General features: G+C 42.4%; 1 protein-coding gene across 1 annotated transcript in view; it reads right to left on the bottom strand.

Moving 5' to 3' along the window:
- Positions 1-15,428, bottom strand: part of SKAP2 (src kinase associated phosphoprotein 2) — a 106,529-nt gene that overhangs the window by 31,167 nt on the left and 59,934 nt on the right. Inside the window, exons 8-9 of the mRNA XM_035128877.3 lie at positions 14,446-14,509; positions 13,835-13,963 (exon numbers count right to left, since the gene is read on the bottom strand). Coding sequence (XP_034984768.3) covers positions 13,835-13,963; positions 14,446-14,509 — 193 coding nt within the window. The remainder of the gene's footprint in view (positions 1-13,834; positions 13,964-14,445; positions 14,510-15,428) is intronic.

The following is a 15,428-nucleotide window of genomic DNA, read 5'->3' as shown; positions in this document are numbered from 1 at the left end:
AATTCCCATCTTCCCTGACCACTGGTCCTGTTAGCTAGGAATCATGGGAGTTGTAGGCCAAAACATCTGGAGGGCCACAGTTTGGGGATGCCTAGTCTAGGGCTTGCTGATCAGAAGGTCGGCGGTTCGAATCCCTGCAACGGGGTGAGCTCCCGTTGCTCGGTCCCAGCTCCTGCCAACCTAGCAGTTCAAAAGCACATCAAAATGCAAGTAGATAAATAGGGACCGCTCCGGCAGGAAGGTAAACGGCGTTTCCGTGTGCTGCTCTGGTTTGCCAGAAGCAGCTTTGTCATGCTGGCCACATGACCCGGAAGCTGTCTGCGGACAAACGCCGGCTCCCTCGGCCTATAGAGCGAGATTAGCGCCGCAACCCCCGAGTCAGACACGACTGGACCTGATGATCAGGGGCCCCTTTACCTTTTTAATGGTCGATTCTAGTACTATGGATACTTTCGGACACTTTTTTAAAGCACACAATGCTTAGCTGTAGTACAGGTTGGGTTTTGATTTGACCTTTATAATGCCCTCTTGAGATAACTCCCTCTAACTTATTAGCTTCATCAGTGCAGCTAAAGGTCATGAACACAGGGATGATTATGCACACAATTATAATGGAGAATGTGGCGTGACAGCTTGTAACGAAACCTTAAAAGCAAACTTCTTCTACTTTTTATGCATTATGGAGAGTTAAACAGCATTTTTCACAGGAATAAATAACATCATGTACAACCAAATCTCCACCAGGACCTACTTGGTCAAAGACTTGCACAGACTTTGCTCAGTTCAGATAGTGGCGATAATACATAAGATTGGTCATTCCACAAGGTGAACACACACAACATTTTCCTAAGCAGATTTCCTAAGCGCTTAGTGTGTTTGGGCACTGTTTTGTTCTTGCTGATATTTCCCGTTTAAGTCAGTTATCTGAGTTACAAATACACTGAGCAACCAAAAAGTCATTTTCATACCGTACATGCTTGGTCAGTCTCCGGCTGCAAACACACTTTACATTTAAAGCACATCCCATCAAGAAAAACAAAGAATCATGGGAACTGTAGCATGTTAGGGGTGTTGGGAGTTGTAGCTCTTGAAAGTAGAGTTCCCAGACTTTTTTTGGGGGGGGGTGCAAAAAAATAGTTCAGTCAAGAAACTGCCTTATTCATATATTGCATTAGAGAAAATTTCAGTTCTACCATCCAATCTGAACAGAGGTTCCTGTATCATGATTTCACCTTTATAGATTCCATTACAGGGTCAGTATTCAGAAAACTGTGAAAACTAATTCTGCAAGTCTAAAGGGAGCTCTTGCACTCGTTTCCTTCCAACTGCAGCTCTGTCTCCTGTAGTCAATGCCACATGGCAAATTGCTCTGGAAGCTGACGCAACACTCTCAAGCAGTTTGTGACATGGCATAGAGATGGGCAATTCAGCCTTGTTGTTTTAACACTCGTTGATCCAGTGCAAACACCTTTGGTGAGCCTAAGCAGGTATTTGGATACTAGCCCAGGATATGCGAACACAGCGTAGTCTTTCTCCTTCTTGCTTCCTAGAATGCCTCCAGCTCATATTCCATACCATTGGCTCCCAGTGCTTGGCATTTCAGCCAAATCTATATGGCATGATCAGAACTGGCAGTCGCAATTGCGGGACGCACTGCCAAGCATTCCTTCTTGGGACTCAGTCCATTCACAAATCAGAAATGCAAACAGCACACGGTCATATATGTGCCAGGCCTCCACATTTGTTAGGCTCATGGCAAGAGGAACCATTGATTTTTCATACAGATAGATGAATTCCCTACTGGATGCCTGCCAAACCGCAAACTATAAAGAGCCTGCCATCTCAGTAATGTTTTGCCTCAACTTTAAACTAACTTTGGCCCAACTTCTCAAACATCTGTTTCCCTTGATGCTTGGCATTTGCAATCCACACTCCTAATGTGTAGACGAAAGCGCCTGCAAATGTGGACTTCTGTGTGCACTTTATAGCAAGGCAGAGAGTATAAATAAATGAGAAGGTTTTGTGGGTGGTGGGACTACCTACACACACACACACACACACACACACACACACACACACACACACACACTGCAGCCCTTGTACCTGCAAGTAACCAGTGTGTTGGCACAAACAGATTGGCACCTGTCCAAAATGGCTTACCATTTAAAATAGTGGACATCAGGTGGAAACCGTAAGGCAAAAGGAGGAACAAAATGGCTCTTATTAATTTTAACTGCTCCTCTCACAAACAGCTACTCCCAAAGATTTATGATCAGCGATTTTTCACATGTTTAGAATCACCTGGTCAAGCCCATCTGTTTTGATTTTTAAAGTGTTTTGAGACCCTGACAGAAGACGGCATTCTACCTTGGACTTGCAAAGAACACAAGATACTAGAAGACAAAACCCCTTTTAACTAAAATGCATTTTACAGATTCAAAACATAACAGCATGAATCCAATGGATCCATAAAGAAACAAGGCGTATAAAATGTGGTTCAAAATGTTAGGGTTAACTCCTGACCGCTGGGTGTCATTAACACATGACAACACAAAGCAAAGCACAAAAAGTTCTGCTTGACTATAGACTGAAAACAAAATTATTCACCTCTGTGTGTTTTGTGTTGCCGCATCAAGCCCTATTTGGAGCAATTTAGAAATGTTTGCTCACCAAGTAGTTCAACAGACCTACATTACGAACTATAAACTTCATGCTAAAATGTAGCTAATGAATGACAAGGGTAAATAGTTTTCATAAATAAATGGCCAAGCGTGCACACACGTACACACAAAAGCCTGCAATAAAAAGTTGCCCTACTTTAAGATCAATTTGTTATACACAATATTCTGTGCCTTAAGCATAATATGAGCAGAATGAAGCAGAAACTAATCGTGTCCTGTGACATCTCCTGTGCATATCTATCGGGAGGGAGGGATCTTGATTTAAGAGTAATTCATGAAAACTAAATATCTCTAATTGTGACAAATGTGACTTGGCAACATAGATAGCATCAGAATGACCCACTGTACCTCCTACTTTGTGAATAATTATTTGTGGGTTTAGAACACTGGATTTTGTTTCCTGTTCTTTGGATAGATTCATTTCTGTCTGAATTCAGGGGAGAGAGGGAGAGAGAGAAACCCAAAGCAAGTTGTTTCAATGTGACTTACTACAGTAAAGGAAACACAATGCAGTTTTTTGGAATGGTTCCACAGGAAAGGTCTGGCTCCCAGACGTTTCACTCCTAGCTGCTTTGGCCATTTTAAGTAACTAATGTTTATGCATTCCCTGCATAGACAGCACAGGGACAAGAGAGTCGACCAGAGAGATCATTTGCCATACTTTCATTCATTGTCAATATAATTAGACACTGCTGCCATTTTCTGCCTGCTTGAAATTGGCATCACCACGTCCTACAAATTAGCTTGTCCCCCCACCCCCCGTCTGTACTAAAAGAGTCCAGTTTATAAACTAGCTAAAGGTTGACTCATACAACAGAAGCGAAAAGTAAGAATATGTAATAGACAGCAAAAGAGCTGTCGGCCGGCACTCGACAATAATTTCAGTCTAAATTCTTCTGCAACCCAGTCTTGTGGTCCCTAGCTGAACCCACATACCAAGAACATATGCTTGCACTCTACCATCTCAGTTGTGGAGGCAAGACACATATCCACAGAAAGGGGGTATCTTTTATTTCTCTTACAGCACAAGTTCAGATATCTGCCAAGTGGTTACTGCCACTTTAAAACATGCAACTTTTTGTGGTGGAGCAAAAATTGCACTGCTGTGTTATTAGGTAGTGGCTATTCCCCTTCAGACTATTTTCAGCACTTGAAAAGCCATTAGCTTAATCTAACCCTTTTTGTGTTTACTATCCCCTAGAAGGGCACTTAGCAATTTCCTTCCCAGGGGATCCCTTAAGCTGCCTCCCCTCCACAGACATACAAAAGGGGGGGGACCTGAAGCAGAGAGCTTCTAAAATATCAGATGTACATTCTCAAACTTCTCTTCCTCCATGCTTGCATGCTGAATGACATGGCAAGTGATGATGCCGCTATCCACAGAGAGCTCAGCAGCAGAAGTGGACTGTGGTGGTTTTAAGGCTTTGGGTATGGCAGTGTTGAGTATGCTAATCTAGATGGGCCCATGGTCTGATTCAGTATCTTATCTTTATCATTTATTAATTTTATGCACCACCCTTCCTCCACATGGACCCCAAGGCTTAGTATTATGGCTTCATGAATACTCTGTGGCGCTAGCTTTTTCGGGGGTAGCTTTGTTCATGTGCCTCCTGCCACTCATATTTGTCACCTTCTGTCCTCCAGTGTTTTGTTTAGGTAAGGTGCCAACTGTACCAGGGGTGTTCAACCAGTAGATCATGATCAGGGGATACCATCCATCACACCATCAGGGGATGGTAGATCAGGGGATGCTTATTGTGTACAAAAAGTTATGGGGGAAAGCTAAAAAACTGTGCAATCCTCCCAAAAAAAGCTCAACAACTCTGGGCACTTCCCTCCTAAAAAAAAGCTCAACAATTCTCATGCACGCTCCTCCTCCCTCTAATGACAATGGGTAGATCACTGCCAGGTTTTTTTTTATACTGGGAATAGCTCACAGTCTCTTGGGAGTTGGATATGCCTGGTTTAAAGCAAGAGTGGGGGAACTTTTTGGCTTCATGGGCCACATCATGAACAGGTCAGCAGGATTGCCCCTCTGCAGCTTTACAAATTGACCTTTGAACAAGCCTCTCTCCCCTTTAAAGGCAGGGAGGCTGGTTCAAGGAGCATTTTGCTCGGTTTCTCCTTTAAGTGGGTGAGCAGCAGCATTGGTGCACCTCACCCACTTAAAGGAAAAGAGTGGAGATTAAATTCTGCTGCCTAGACTGTGCAGTTCTGTTTCCTGCTTGGGACAGAGTGGTACATATTATACAAGATTTAACCCTACCTTCCTCTTATTCCATGACAGCTAAGCTTACTCAGGAGTATTCAGTGAGGTAGTATGTCAAAGGCTTTTCAGAAATCTAACCGCATGTCAACTGAATTGCCTCTATCTATGTGCTTGCTGACACTCTCAAAGAACTCTAAAAAGTTTCTGAGACATGACTTGTCCTTGCAAAAGCCATGCTGGTTCTGCTTCAGCAAGGCTTGTTCTTCTATATGCTTGGTAATTATGTCTTTTAGCAATGCTTTTCACCAGTTTCAACAAAAATATATTGCTTGTTCTTTGTTTTAATTTTTAATAATTCTGATATTCTGGAGCACTGATGTTCAAGTTTAAGACTGTTTCGTTGCATTGCTTCTTAATCACAAGACAGCTTTGCTTGCATATGGAGAAATATTCTATTTTGGGCACATAGTGTGCCAAAGCTATTCATGAATAAACAAAGTGTTGTTAATGTGTAACATGAAGCCAGCTGTCAAAAATGTAGTCAACAGTGAAAAGGCTTCAATATAAGGAAAATTACTTTTGTCTCTCTAGAATGACAAGATTCTCCAACTTGGGATTCTCCCCCCTCAATAAAGCAGCCAACTTCTGTCACACAGCATTCACATCATATTGGTTTTACAAATCAATAGTGTCAAAAATGTTTTCGCGTTGGTCCATTCAAAGCAGTAAAAAGGATGACTGATCAGAACGAGTAATAAGCAATCTTATTTTAATAGGAAGCAAATGTGTGGGAATATGATGCTTGATTGTTTCTCTTTTTTACGGTTCTTTCAAAAGTTGAACTGCATGCTTATGAAGAAACCTCCCTTTTTATTGTGCAAGGGGATCACTTTCAAAAATTACAGGGAAAAAGTATTACCAAAATGCTTTAAAAGGATAAAAAGCTAAATGGTGTTAATCCGAACATTAAAATGCTTGTCTGCAGACAAAATCTGTTTATGCAGGGTTCTTCCCCCTAACCACTCAGAGGTTAGGAATGGCCATGCAGAATGGCCATGTGAAGCTCACCTTGTTACTCCTCCCCATAGTGGCGTAGCTCTAGTTTCTGGTTGCTCTAGGAACAACACTGCCTTGGGGAAGGGCTGTTGCAACATCAAGTCCTCCCACATGGCCTGGGGGCTTTTCAGGTTAACTGAGCAGGATATGGCAGCTCCCATGCATGAGTAAAAATGTAAATAGAGGACCAGAATCCTGAAAAAGTTTCATACAACAACAGTGTATGCAGTGTTAAGTAGCTAGATTTCGTTCTAAAAGGGAAAAGCTTAAAGCTATCCTGCCATGTTTTGGGGGCAGAAATAAGAAACTAAGATCATGGCCACTGGTCCCATCACCTCCTAGCAAATAGAAGGGGAAGATATGGAGGCAGCGAGAGATTTTATTTTCTTGGGTTCCATGATCACTGCAGATGGTGACAGCTGTCACGAAATTAAAAGACGCCTGCTTCTTGGGAGAAAAGCAATGACAAACCTAGACAGCATCTTAAAAAGCAGAGACATCACCTTGCCGACAAAGGTCCGTATAGTTAAAGCTATGGTTTTCCCAGTAGTCATGTATGGAAGTGAGAGCTGGACCATAAAGAAGGCTGATCGCCGAAGAATTGATGCTTTTGAATTATGGTGCTGGAGGAGACTCTTGAGAGTCCCATGGACTGCAAGAAGATCAAACCTGTCAGAGGGCCTGATATGGCTACTCAAGAGTAACGACTCCAGCATGGTCTTTTAAGGCTTTTATTAAGTGCTGATTATTTACAGTGTTCAGAGCAGTAAAAATGCCTCCTTAAGGTGAGGTGTCAGAACCTCCGAATGGCGATTGGCGCGTTTTCTTCCAGCACCAAAGCTTTGGCAGACCCAACCTCTTCCCCCTACGTTTGCGTCGCAATTCGGGAGTTGGGGGGATTGGCCTCCCCCCCCCCCCGTGCGTCCAACTTCCTGTCCCACCGGCGGCATGGGCTCCACAACCTTGCCTGAGCCTCGGACACCACTTCCTGACTCTCCGCTGGAGGCAGAGCTCTCCTTACTCTCTCCAGCGCTTGGGGATGGGCTGGAACTTAAGATGGGAGGGACTTCCCTGTATCCCTTGTCCCTCACAAAACCTATCCATTCTTAAGGAAATCAGCCCTGAGTGCTCACTGGAAGGACAGATCGTGAAGCTGAGGCTCCAATACTTTGGCCAGCTCATGAGAAGAGAAGACTCCCTGGAAAAGACCCTGGTGTTGGGAAAGATTGAGGGCACAAGGAGAAGGGGACGACAGAGGACAAGATGGTTGGACAGTGTTCTCGAAGCTACCAAGATGAGTCTGACCAAACTCCGGGAGGCAGTGGAAGACAGGAGTGCCTGGTGTCACGAAGAGGCGGACATGACTAAACGACTAAACAAAAAAATTGGGGAAACAATGAGCTCCTTGTTCTGGATATTAATAATTGGGGTGGGGGATTAAGGTAAAGGTAAAGGGACCCCTGACCATTAGGTCCAGTCGTGACCCACTCTGGGGTTGCGGCGCTCATCTCGCGTTATTGGCCAAGGGAGCCAGCGTACAGCTTCCAGGTCATGTGGCCAGCATGACTAAGCCGCTTCTGGCGAACCAGAACAGCACACGGAATGGGGGATAACAAGCCACTATTACTCAGCCTAACCCTCACAGTGTTATTGTAAGGGTGAACGGGAATGGGAGGACATAAGCAACCTTGAGCTCCTTGGACAGTAGCCAGGATATGAATGTAATAAGCAATGGATCAGCAATGGATAGCTCAGTTGGTTAGAGTGTGGTGCTGATAACGTCAACAAGGTTGCAGGTTCGATCCCCGTATAGGAGGGCTGCATATTCCTGTATTGCAGGGGGGTTGGACGAGATTACCCTCAGGGTCCCTTCCAACTTGTATGATTCTATTATTCTAAGATACGTCACAAAGTTTTGGGGATACTACAAAAAGCACAAGAAATGCAGTTTATTGTATCACAAGTTAGGAAAAGCTACTTTTTTCAGGGGGTAGGAGGATTATGCCATTGCATCACTTGGCAGCAAGATGCTTTGGAGCCAAACACACTTATGGACTGAAGCTGCAAATGTCACAGATTTTATTACAATTGTGACTGATACCAAAGTCCAATTATTGCTGACATTTGGGGTTGGGGGCTGAAATCTTGCAAAAGGTCAGCGTGAACAGTGAAGTAATACTCCCTTGGAACATTTCTTAAAAGGAAAGCTGAACGGGACTCCCCCAGGCATGGAGCAGCTTATGATGGCTACTCTATGTATTACTTAGCAAAACCCAGGACAAAAGCAATAGGATACAATCTGCAACAAATGGGGGCAATTATTGTCTTATTTGAACAAGCAGTTTAAATTATACATGTTGGGAGAAGGGCAAATCTTGGGAAGATCGCCGCAAGAAGAAAATCAAATCTGACTATGTGCTGTGTTTTACAGTTTAATTGTACAGTACAGTAATGCTTTTTATTCAATATTTAAACAGCACATTGAGTGCTTTAGGTGAAAGAGGTGCTTTTAAGTACACCTAGGGGGCTTTAACATGCCTGGTGTAATGTTTTCCCTTTAAAAGATGGACGCCTCACCCCACCCAAAACTCTCGTCTCAATATGCAGCATCACAATTTGTGTGGTGTAGTGGTTAAGAGCAGTAGTCTCGTAATCTGGGGAACCGGGTTCGCGTCTCTGCTCCTCCACATGCAGCTGCTGGGTAACCTTGGGCTAGTCACACTTCTCTGAAGTCTCTCAGCCCCACTCACCCACAGAGTGTTTGTTGTGGGGAAGGAAGGGAAAGGAGAATGTTAGCCGCTTTGAGACTCCTTACGGTAGTGATAAAGCAGGATATCAAATCCAAACTCTTTTTCTACTTCTTCAAGTTCTATCCCAAAACAGGTTTTCTGTGTAAACATGGGGTGGGGCTGCTGTTCAAAAAGGGAAGGAATCCATTTGGCATGGCTAATGCTCCCTTGGATGCATTGAATAAGTTGCACAGCTCTTTGAATCCAGGCCAAAACAAGCTATGTTGGGTCAAGACTGGAGTCTGTGCTTCGATATTCAATTTCTCTGCAAGCCTTTTAACCCAGCGTAATTTAATTACACCCAAGAGAATGTCCGTTTAACTTTCCTTAAACAAAACTTAAGAACATCAGAAGAGCCTGCTGGATCAGGCGAGTAGTCCATCTAGTCCAGCCTCCTGTTCTCACCTTGGCCAAAGAGATGCTTAAGAGAAGCCTGCAAAGCAAGACCTGAGCACAGCAGCACTCTGCCCACCTGCAATTCCCAGCAATTGGTATTCATAGGAATATGGCCTCTGACAGTAGAGGTAGGACATGGCCGTTGTGGCTCTCAGCTGCTGATAACCTTGCCCTCCTTGGATTTGTTGGATCTTCTTCTGAAGACATTCAATTTAGTGGCCATCACTGTCTCCTGTGGGAGCGAGTTCTATCATTTAACTATGTGCTGCATGAAAGAGCACATTGTTTCACTCTGTCCCGAATCTACCAATATTCAGCTTCACTGGATGCCCACGAGTTCTAGTACAGTCATACCTCACTTTAAGTACGCTTCAGTTTGAGTACTTTCAGTTTAAGTACTCCGCAGACCCATCTGGAATGGATTAATCCACTTTCCATTACTTTCAATGGGAAAGTTCGCTTCAGGTTACGTACGCTTCAGGCTAAGTATGGACTTCCGGAACCAATGACACTCAGATTTTGGGTTAAATACGCTTCAGGTTAGTACTCCGCGGACCCGTCTGGAACAGATTAATCCACTTTCCATTACTTTCAGTGGGAAAGTTCGCTTCAGGTTAAGTACGCTTCAGGTTAAGTACAGACTTCCAGAACCAATTACACTCATACCTCGGGTTAAGTACGCTTCAGGTTGAGTACTCCGCGGGCCCGTCTGGAACAGATTAATCCACTTTCCATTACTTTCAATGGGAAAGTTCGCTTCAGGTTAAGTATGCTTCAGGTTAAGTACAGACTTCCAGAACCAATTACACTCATACTTCGGGTTAAGTACGCTTCAGGTTGAGTACTCCGCGGACCCGTCTAGAACGGATTAATCCACTTTCCATTACTTTCAATGGGAAAGTTCGCTTCAGCTTAAGTACGCTTCAGGTTAAGTACGGACTTCTGGAACCAATTGTGTACTTAAACCGAGGTACCACTGTACTATATGCTGTGTATGATTTTGTAAACGTCTATCATGTCACCTCTTACTTCCCTTTTCTCTAAACTAAAAAAATCCCCAAATGCTGCAGCCTTTCCTCCTAGGGGAGTGGCTCCGACTCGTTGCTTGTTTTACCCTATATGGAACTGGGCACACTTTGTACTTTATCAGATGTTAAGAAGAGATACCTCAGCAGGTATACCAACTCTGTGGAGGAAGCAAATGACTGACCACAAAGCAAAACCTGGAAGGGAATGAAATTATGCTTCCTAGTTCTCTAAAAAAAATGAGAAAAGGCTAAGAGCAGCCTAAATGCAGTCTGCTTGCAAATAACTGGTGTCAGTCCAAGTGGGCTCAAGGGAACTCTGGAATGTGGCTTTGGCTGAACAGCAGAGGCAGCCCAGAATCCTGGTGCTGCTGAGAATAATATTAGTCAACTGCAATAAATTTATTCTGTTTCCAGAAAATAAATTAGTCATCTCCCCCCTTGTAAAACCAGATTTATGGCACAAGGTACCAATAGATTAGTCTCCCCTATCCAATAAACAGCTCCTTACTTAGCAAGAGAATTGCAACACAATCCTATGCAAGTCTACTCAGAAGTCCCATTGAGTTCTGTGGGATTTACTCCCAGGTAAGTGTGTACAGGCCTGCGGTCGTATCAACCTGCAAGACAAGCTAAACATTTTAATGCACCAACAAATTGGTACTATGCATCAGTCTGAAACTATTCTGCTCTATTCAAGGGAAAAATTGTTTCTACAGAACATCCTGGTTTTATTAGAAAGATTCATAATATCTGGAAAATGTGGCACAACTCTGGGCTCTCTCTAGTGTTGAGTACCCATGTTTTAAAAAATGAACTGAAAGATTCCCCTACCTTCTTGTTCTGGCAGGAGGCTATCTTTGAAATCTATATTCCACTCTCACCCAAGGTTGGTGCAGATGTGCAACTTAGCTGTGATGAAGGTGACAGGGAGACTGTCATTTTGTAAAAATAAAAATAAAAATGATGGCCCTTTTTACCTTTTACCTGGGTTAAGTGGGCCTATACTCATTGCTTTAAACCAGGCATCCCCAGACTTCGGCCCTCCAGATGTTTTGGACTACAATTCCCATCATCCCTGACCACTGGTCCTGTTAGCTAGGGATCATGGGAGTTGTAGGCCAAAACATCTGGAGGGCCTCAGTTTGGGGATGCCTGCTTTAAACCTACCTTAAACAGCTAGCGAAGTTCAAAAGTAATGTCACAGGACAACAGCATGGTCAATTATAGTAGAAGGGTGAGACTAAAGGGATGAAGTCATAATTAATTTATGTCAATATGGATGCTAGGATCAAACATTAGGAAGAACTTCCTGGTGGTCCAACTTGTTTGACAGTGGAACAGTCTGCCTTAGAAGGCGCTGTACCCTTGATTAGAAGTTTTTAAGGCGAATGGCCCCCTATCAAGGATGCTGTAGTAGTGAGTTTCCTGCGCTGGCAGGGGTTTGGTTGGACTAGATGACCTTTCAAAGTGCCTTCCAATTCTATGATTCTGCAGGAAACTGAGACAGATGCAAAACACCTGCCACCACGAAGAAATCATAAGAACTGCAGTAGTGATTGGACAATTGAGGAGAGACAGGGCAAATGCCCCTGTGATGAATGGGTACTAACACTAATGGAAAATCATGTCCAAAAAACATGGAGTAAATTTGCACCTGATGTTTAACAGCACCAGCCCAAATTGCTTACATTTGGGTAAATTTTATTCAGTCTTGAAGCTTGTTGAATGTAATACTGTAAATGTAAAATACTGTGCATTTTTCCACACCCACTTCCATAATTGATCAGGGATTTACTTGAATAAATCTGCCTCCCATTTTACTTGGCATTTATTTATTTATTTATTTACTCACTCACTGTTTCCGAATTAGAGCTAGTTTTGTAAATCCGACCTAATACTCCTCCTGTTAGGCCAACAGCTGGCATTAACTTTTCAAACTTTGCACAGTCTCTTAAGTGATCCATGTCATGTCATGTCATGTCAATAAATAGTTTAACATCTGTCTTACTCAGCAATACTGGGGGGAAAGGATCAGTGCTCAACCCATATCCTATTGGATGGCATGACTTAATTATGCCTTCTTTTGATATCTTTCAAAGTTCAAGCATTCCAAACCAGTCCCAAAGCTTCATATTACTCAAGAGCTCTTTCCTTTCAACTCTGCATTATTGCATTGTGGTCAGTGGTGAGAATTCTGGGCTCTGCCTACCTTGAAACTTTCCCCTAAATAAGTAAGCATCCTAATGCAAAGATTAATCTTAATAATTGATAGATTCCAACCATTGGGTAGATTTCAAATTTGCAACATACCCTGTTATTATTATTGTTATTGTTATTATTATTTGAATTTATATTCTGTCCTATACCCGGGGGTCTGTTTGAGATCTGTTACTGTGTTTCTCATTAACCAAGTTTTAAAATGAGCTTGATACGGAGAACACCTGCTGATAAAAAGTCTAAAAGTCTACAATAGTTTTCAGTCTGTGTCTTTCCTTATACACTGAACTTATTACAGTTATATTTTCTGGAGAACTAAAATATCTGAAATGTATCAGATGTAAGTAATTTTTATTTGCCAACTTACCTTCTGATAACATTCTTTTATTCTAGAGCAGGCATGGCCAAACTTGGCCCTCTAGATGTTTTGAGACTGCAATTCTCATCATCCCTGACCACTGGTCCTGATAGCTAGGGATGATGGGAGCTGTCGTCCCAAAACATCTGGAGGGGCGAGTTTGGCCAAGCCTGTTCTAGAGATATACCCCACACTCCCCATTACATTTACAGTAATAAGTGCTGCCGTTCTCTGTATTCAAGATCTCTTTAAACTGCAGCAAGGAGGACACCTCATTTCCATGTATTTACATCCCTACAGGCCCTGTCCTGCCACTTTCTTTTTACTGGAGTGAAGTTCAGCACTAGATGCCAAAACGAAGGTTTTAATGAGATTTACATCTGGGTGTCAAGATGCAGAAAAACTTTTCCGTAACTGAAAAATCCAGAGAAGAAATCATGGCACGATCAGATTCATGCTGGATGCAATTGGGGGGGGGGGAATGTCAAGCCAAACCCCACAAAGACCTTTGTTGACAGTTCCTCTCTACAACCCCAGAAATCAAACCCCCAAAACACCACACATCTTGTGCTATATGCAGGGATTATGAGATCATAGTATGAGGGAACAGCTGATAAAAAACAGAGAGTGTGAAGAAAAATGGTTAATGCAAGTGACACTGCGAATAAAGTGAGGAGGAATGAGTGACTGCGTTGGTGAGACAAAGCTGTAAGGCACGTCAATGTTTTAATTAAAAAATTATGTAGCAGAGATGATGCTAATGAGCCAATAATCTCAAGAGACCATTTCTACAATTCCTGTCTAGTTTCAATGCCCTTATTAGCCTGAAGTGAGTAGTTCTTTTTTTAAACCTAGTAAAAAACAACCCCACCACACTTCTTTAAATACCACAAGCGCCTGGCATTAATCATGGAAGACCATGTGGAACTGAGGCTGACACACTATGACTCACCTAAGACCAGACAGTTGAGCTTGGTTCAGGTCTGCCATAGCCAAGAACTCATCTGCTAGAATCAATTCTTTCCACCAACCCCTTCTGTCCCTCCAGAGCTGTACACGGCATCTCCACTACGCAACCCAGGCTCTCCCCACCCCAATACCTGGAAGTTCTTCGTAAATATCATCATCAATTGGCTCTGTGCTTGCTTGTTGAGAAGGAACAACACTTTCATCAATGTCATCATATTCTTCTTCTTCCTCCTCCTCAAGAATATCTTCAGATCCCATGTCTGTTCAGAAGAATGCAAGAGCTGCTCAACAGGTATCCACCCAGTGAACACAGCCACAAGGAATGCGAAAGAAAGCAAAATAATTCTGACACTTCCCAAGGAAATTCAATGCCCCAGTTCTAGCTTATTAAGAGACGCCTCTGAATTACAGATGTGACTGTTTTTATTTAGCTAGCACCAGCTGAATAAAAACAGGCACATCTGTATTTCAGTGGAATTTAACTCAGTAGCATGTCCTCAGCTTATTACTGTGTATATTTCTTTGGAAGCAAGTCCAACCGAGTATAGAGGAACTTATACCCAAGTGCGCAAGGGATTCCTTATTCACACTCACACAGAAAGCTGAAAACAGGAAACGTGTGACACAAAAATGGCCACAATGAAATTCCAAGATCAATAAACAGACAATCTATTAGAAAGCAATAACGATTGGAATTCCAACATGCACTGTAAACAAAGACTCTTTTCAACAACTGGCTTACCTCGTATTGCGTGTCTCAACGTCCGCACCCATTCCACAGCTTCCTTGGAAGTAGCAGCTGTAAACTGTTCAAAAAGTTGATTTTACTAGTAGTAGTCATGAGCATAAAACCACAGCCAGCACGGTATCAGTAATGAAAAGAAAGTAACATTCTTGTCACTTCTTCAAGGCACCATTAGCAATTCTTTACATGTCTTCTGGTACTTTTCTTGCAAGGATGCTTCTTATAATGTACAGTTAATTTTGACAAATTTACGTAATTGAAGCAGAGGATGATGGATTTGGAACTCTGATCAGCAGCTGGCAGCTGTGCAGAAAAAAAAGCTGCTTCTCTTCATCAATGTCAAAAGCAGGACTGATGAACAAAATTCGCCCTTGACAATTAGAAGACACCCATGAATTTCTTTAGACTGCTGGGTACAGTTTTCTTAAAAATGTTCTTGTCAGATTCCAACACAGTACCTGACAACTTAATTAACTGGCTTTCAACTGCAATCTCAGATATTTAAAACTTATTAAACTTACATTCCACACTGATGCCTAGCTGATAGATCTTGAATCACATAGCTGATATGTGCCTTTAACTTAGATTTCCTTCCCCGTCCTCTAAGCAATACAAGATATGTTTAACAATTGGAGTGTATATATATATATATATATATATATATATATATATATATATACATACACACACACACACACACACACACACACACACACACACACACATATACATTATTATTCATCCAAGAGCAGACCTATTAGATAATAGATATTTAAATATAAGCTGTGAAATGGAACAGCAGATAAAAATGGTATATTGGTTGTTCTTATCCAAAAAGATAGTATAATGTTTAATCTATTCACACACATACACATATATATGAATGAATGTACAAGGTAAGCAAATCAAGAGTTACTTCTTCTTGAACATGTCAGGAGTTGTTTTATTGAAACGTTAATGTCTTCATAACTGGAACAGTA

Source organism: Zootoca vivipara, chromosome 11 (assembly GCF_965207765.1).
Source record: "Zootoca vivipara chromosome 11, rZooViv2.hap1.1, whole genome shotgun sequence".
Classification (NCBI taxonomy): domain Eukaryota; kingdom Metazoa; phylum Chordata; class Lepidosauria; order Squamata; family Lacertidae; genus Zootoca; species Zootoca vivipara.
Note: the sequence above shows the minus strand (reverse complement) of the source record. Positions and strands in the feature narration are given on the sequence as shown.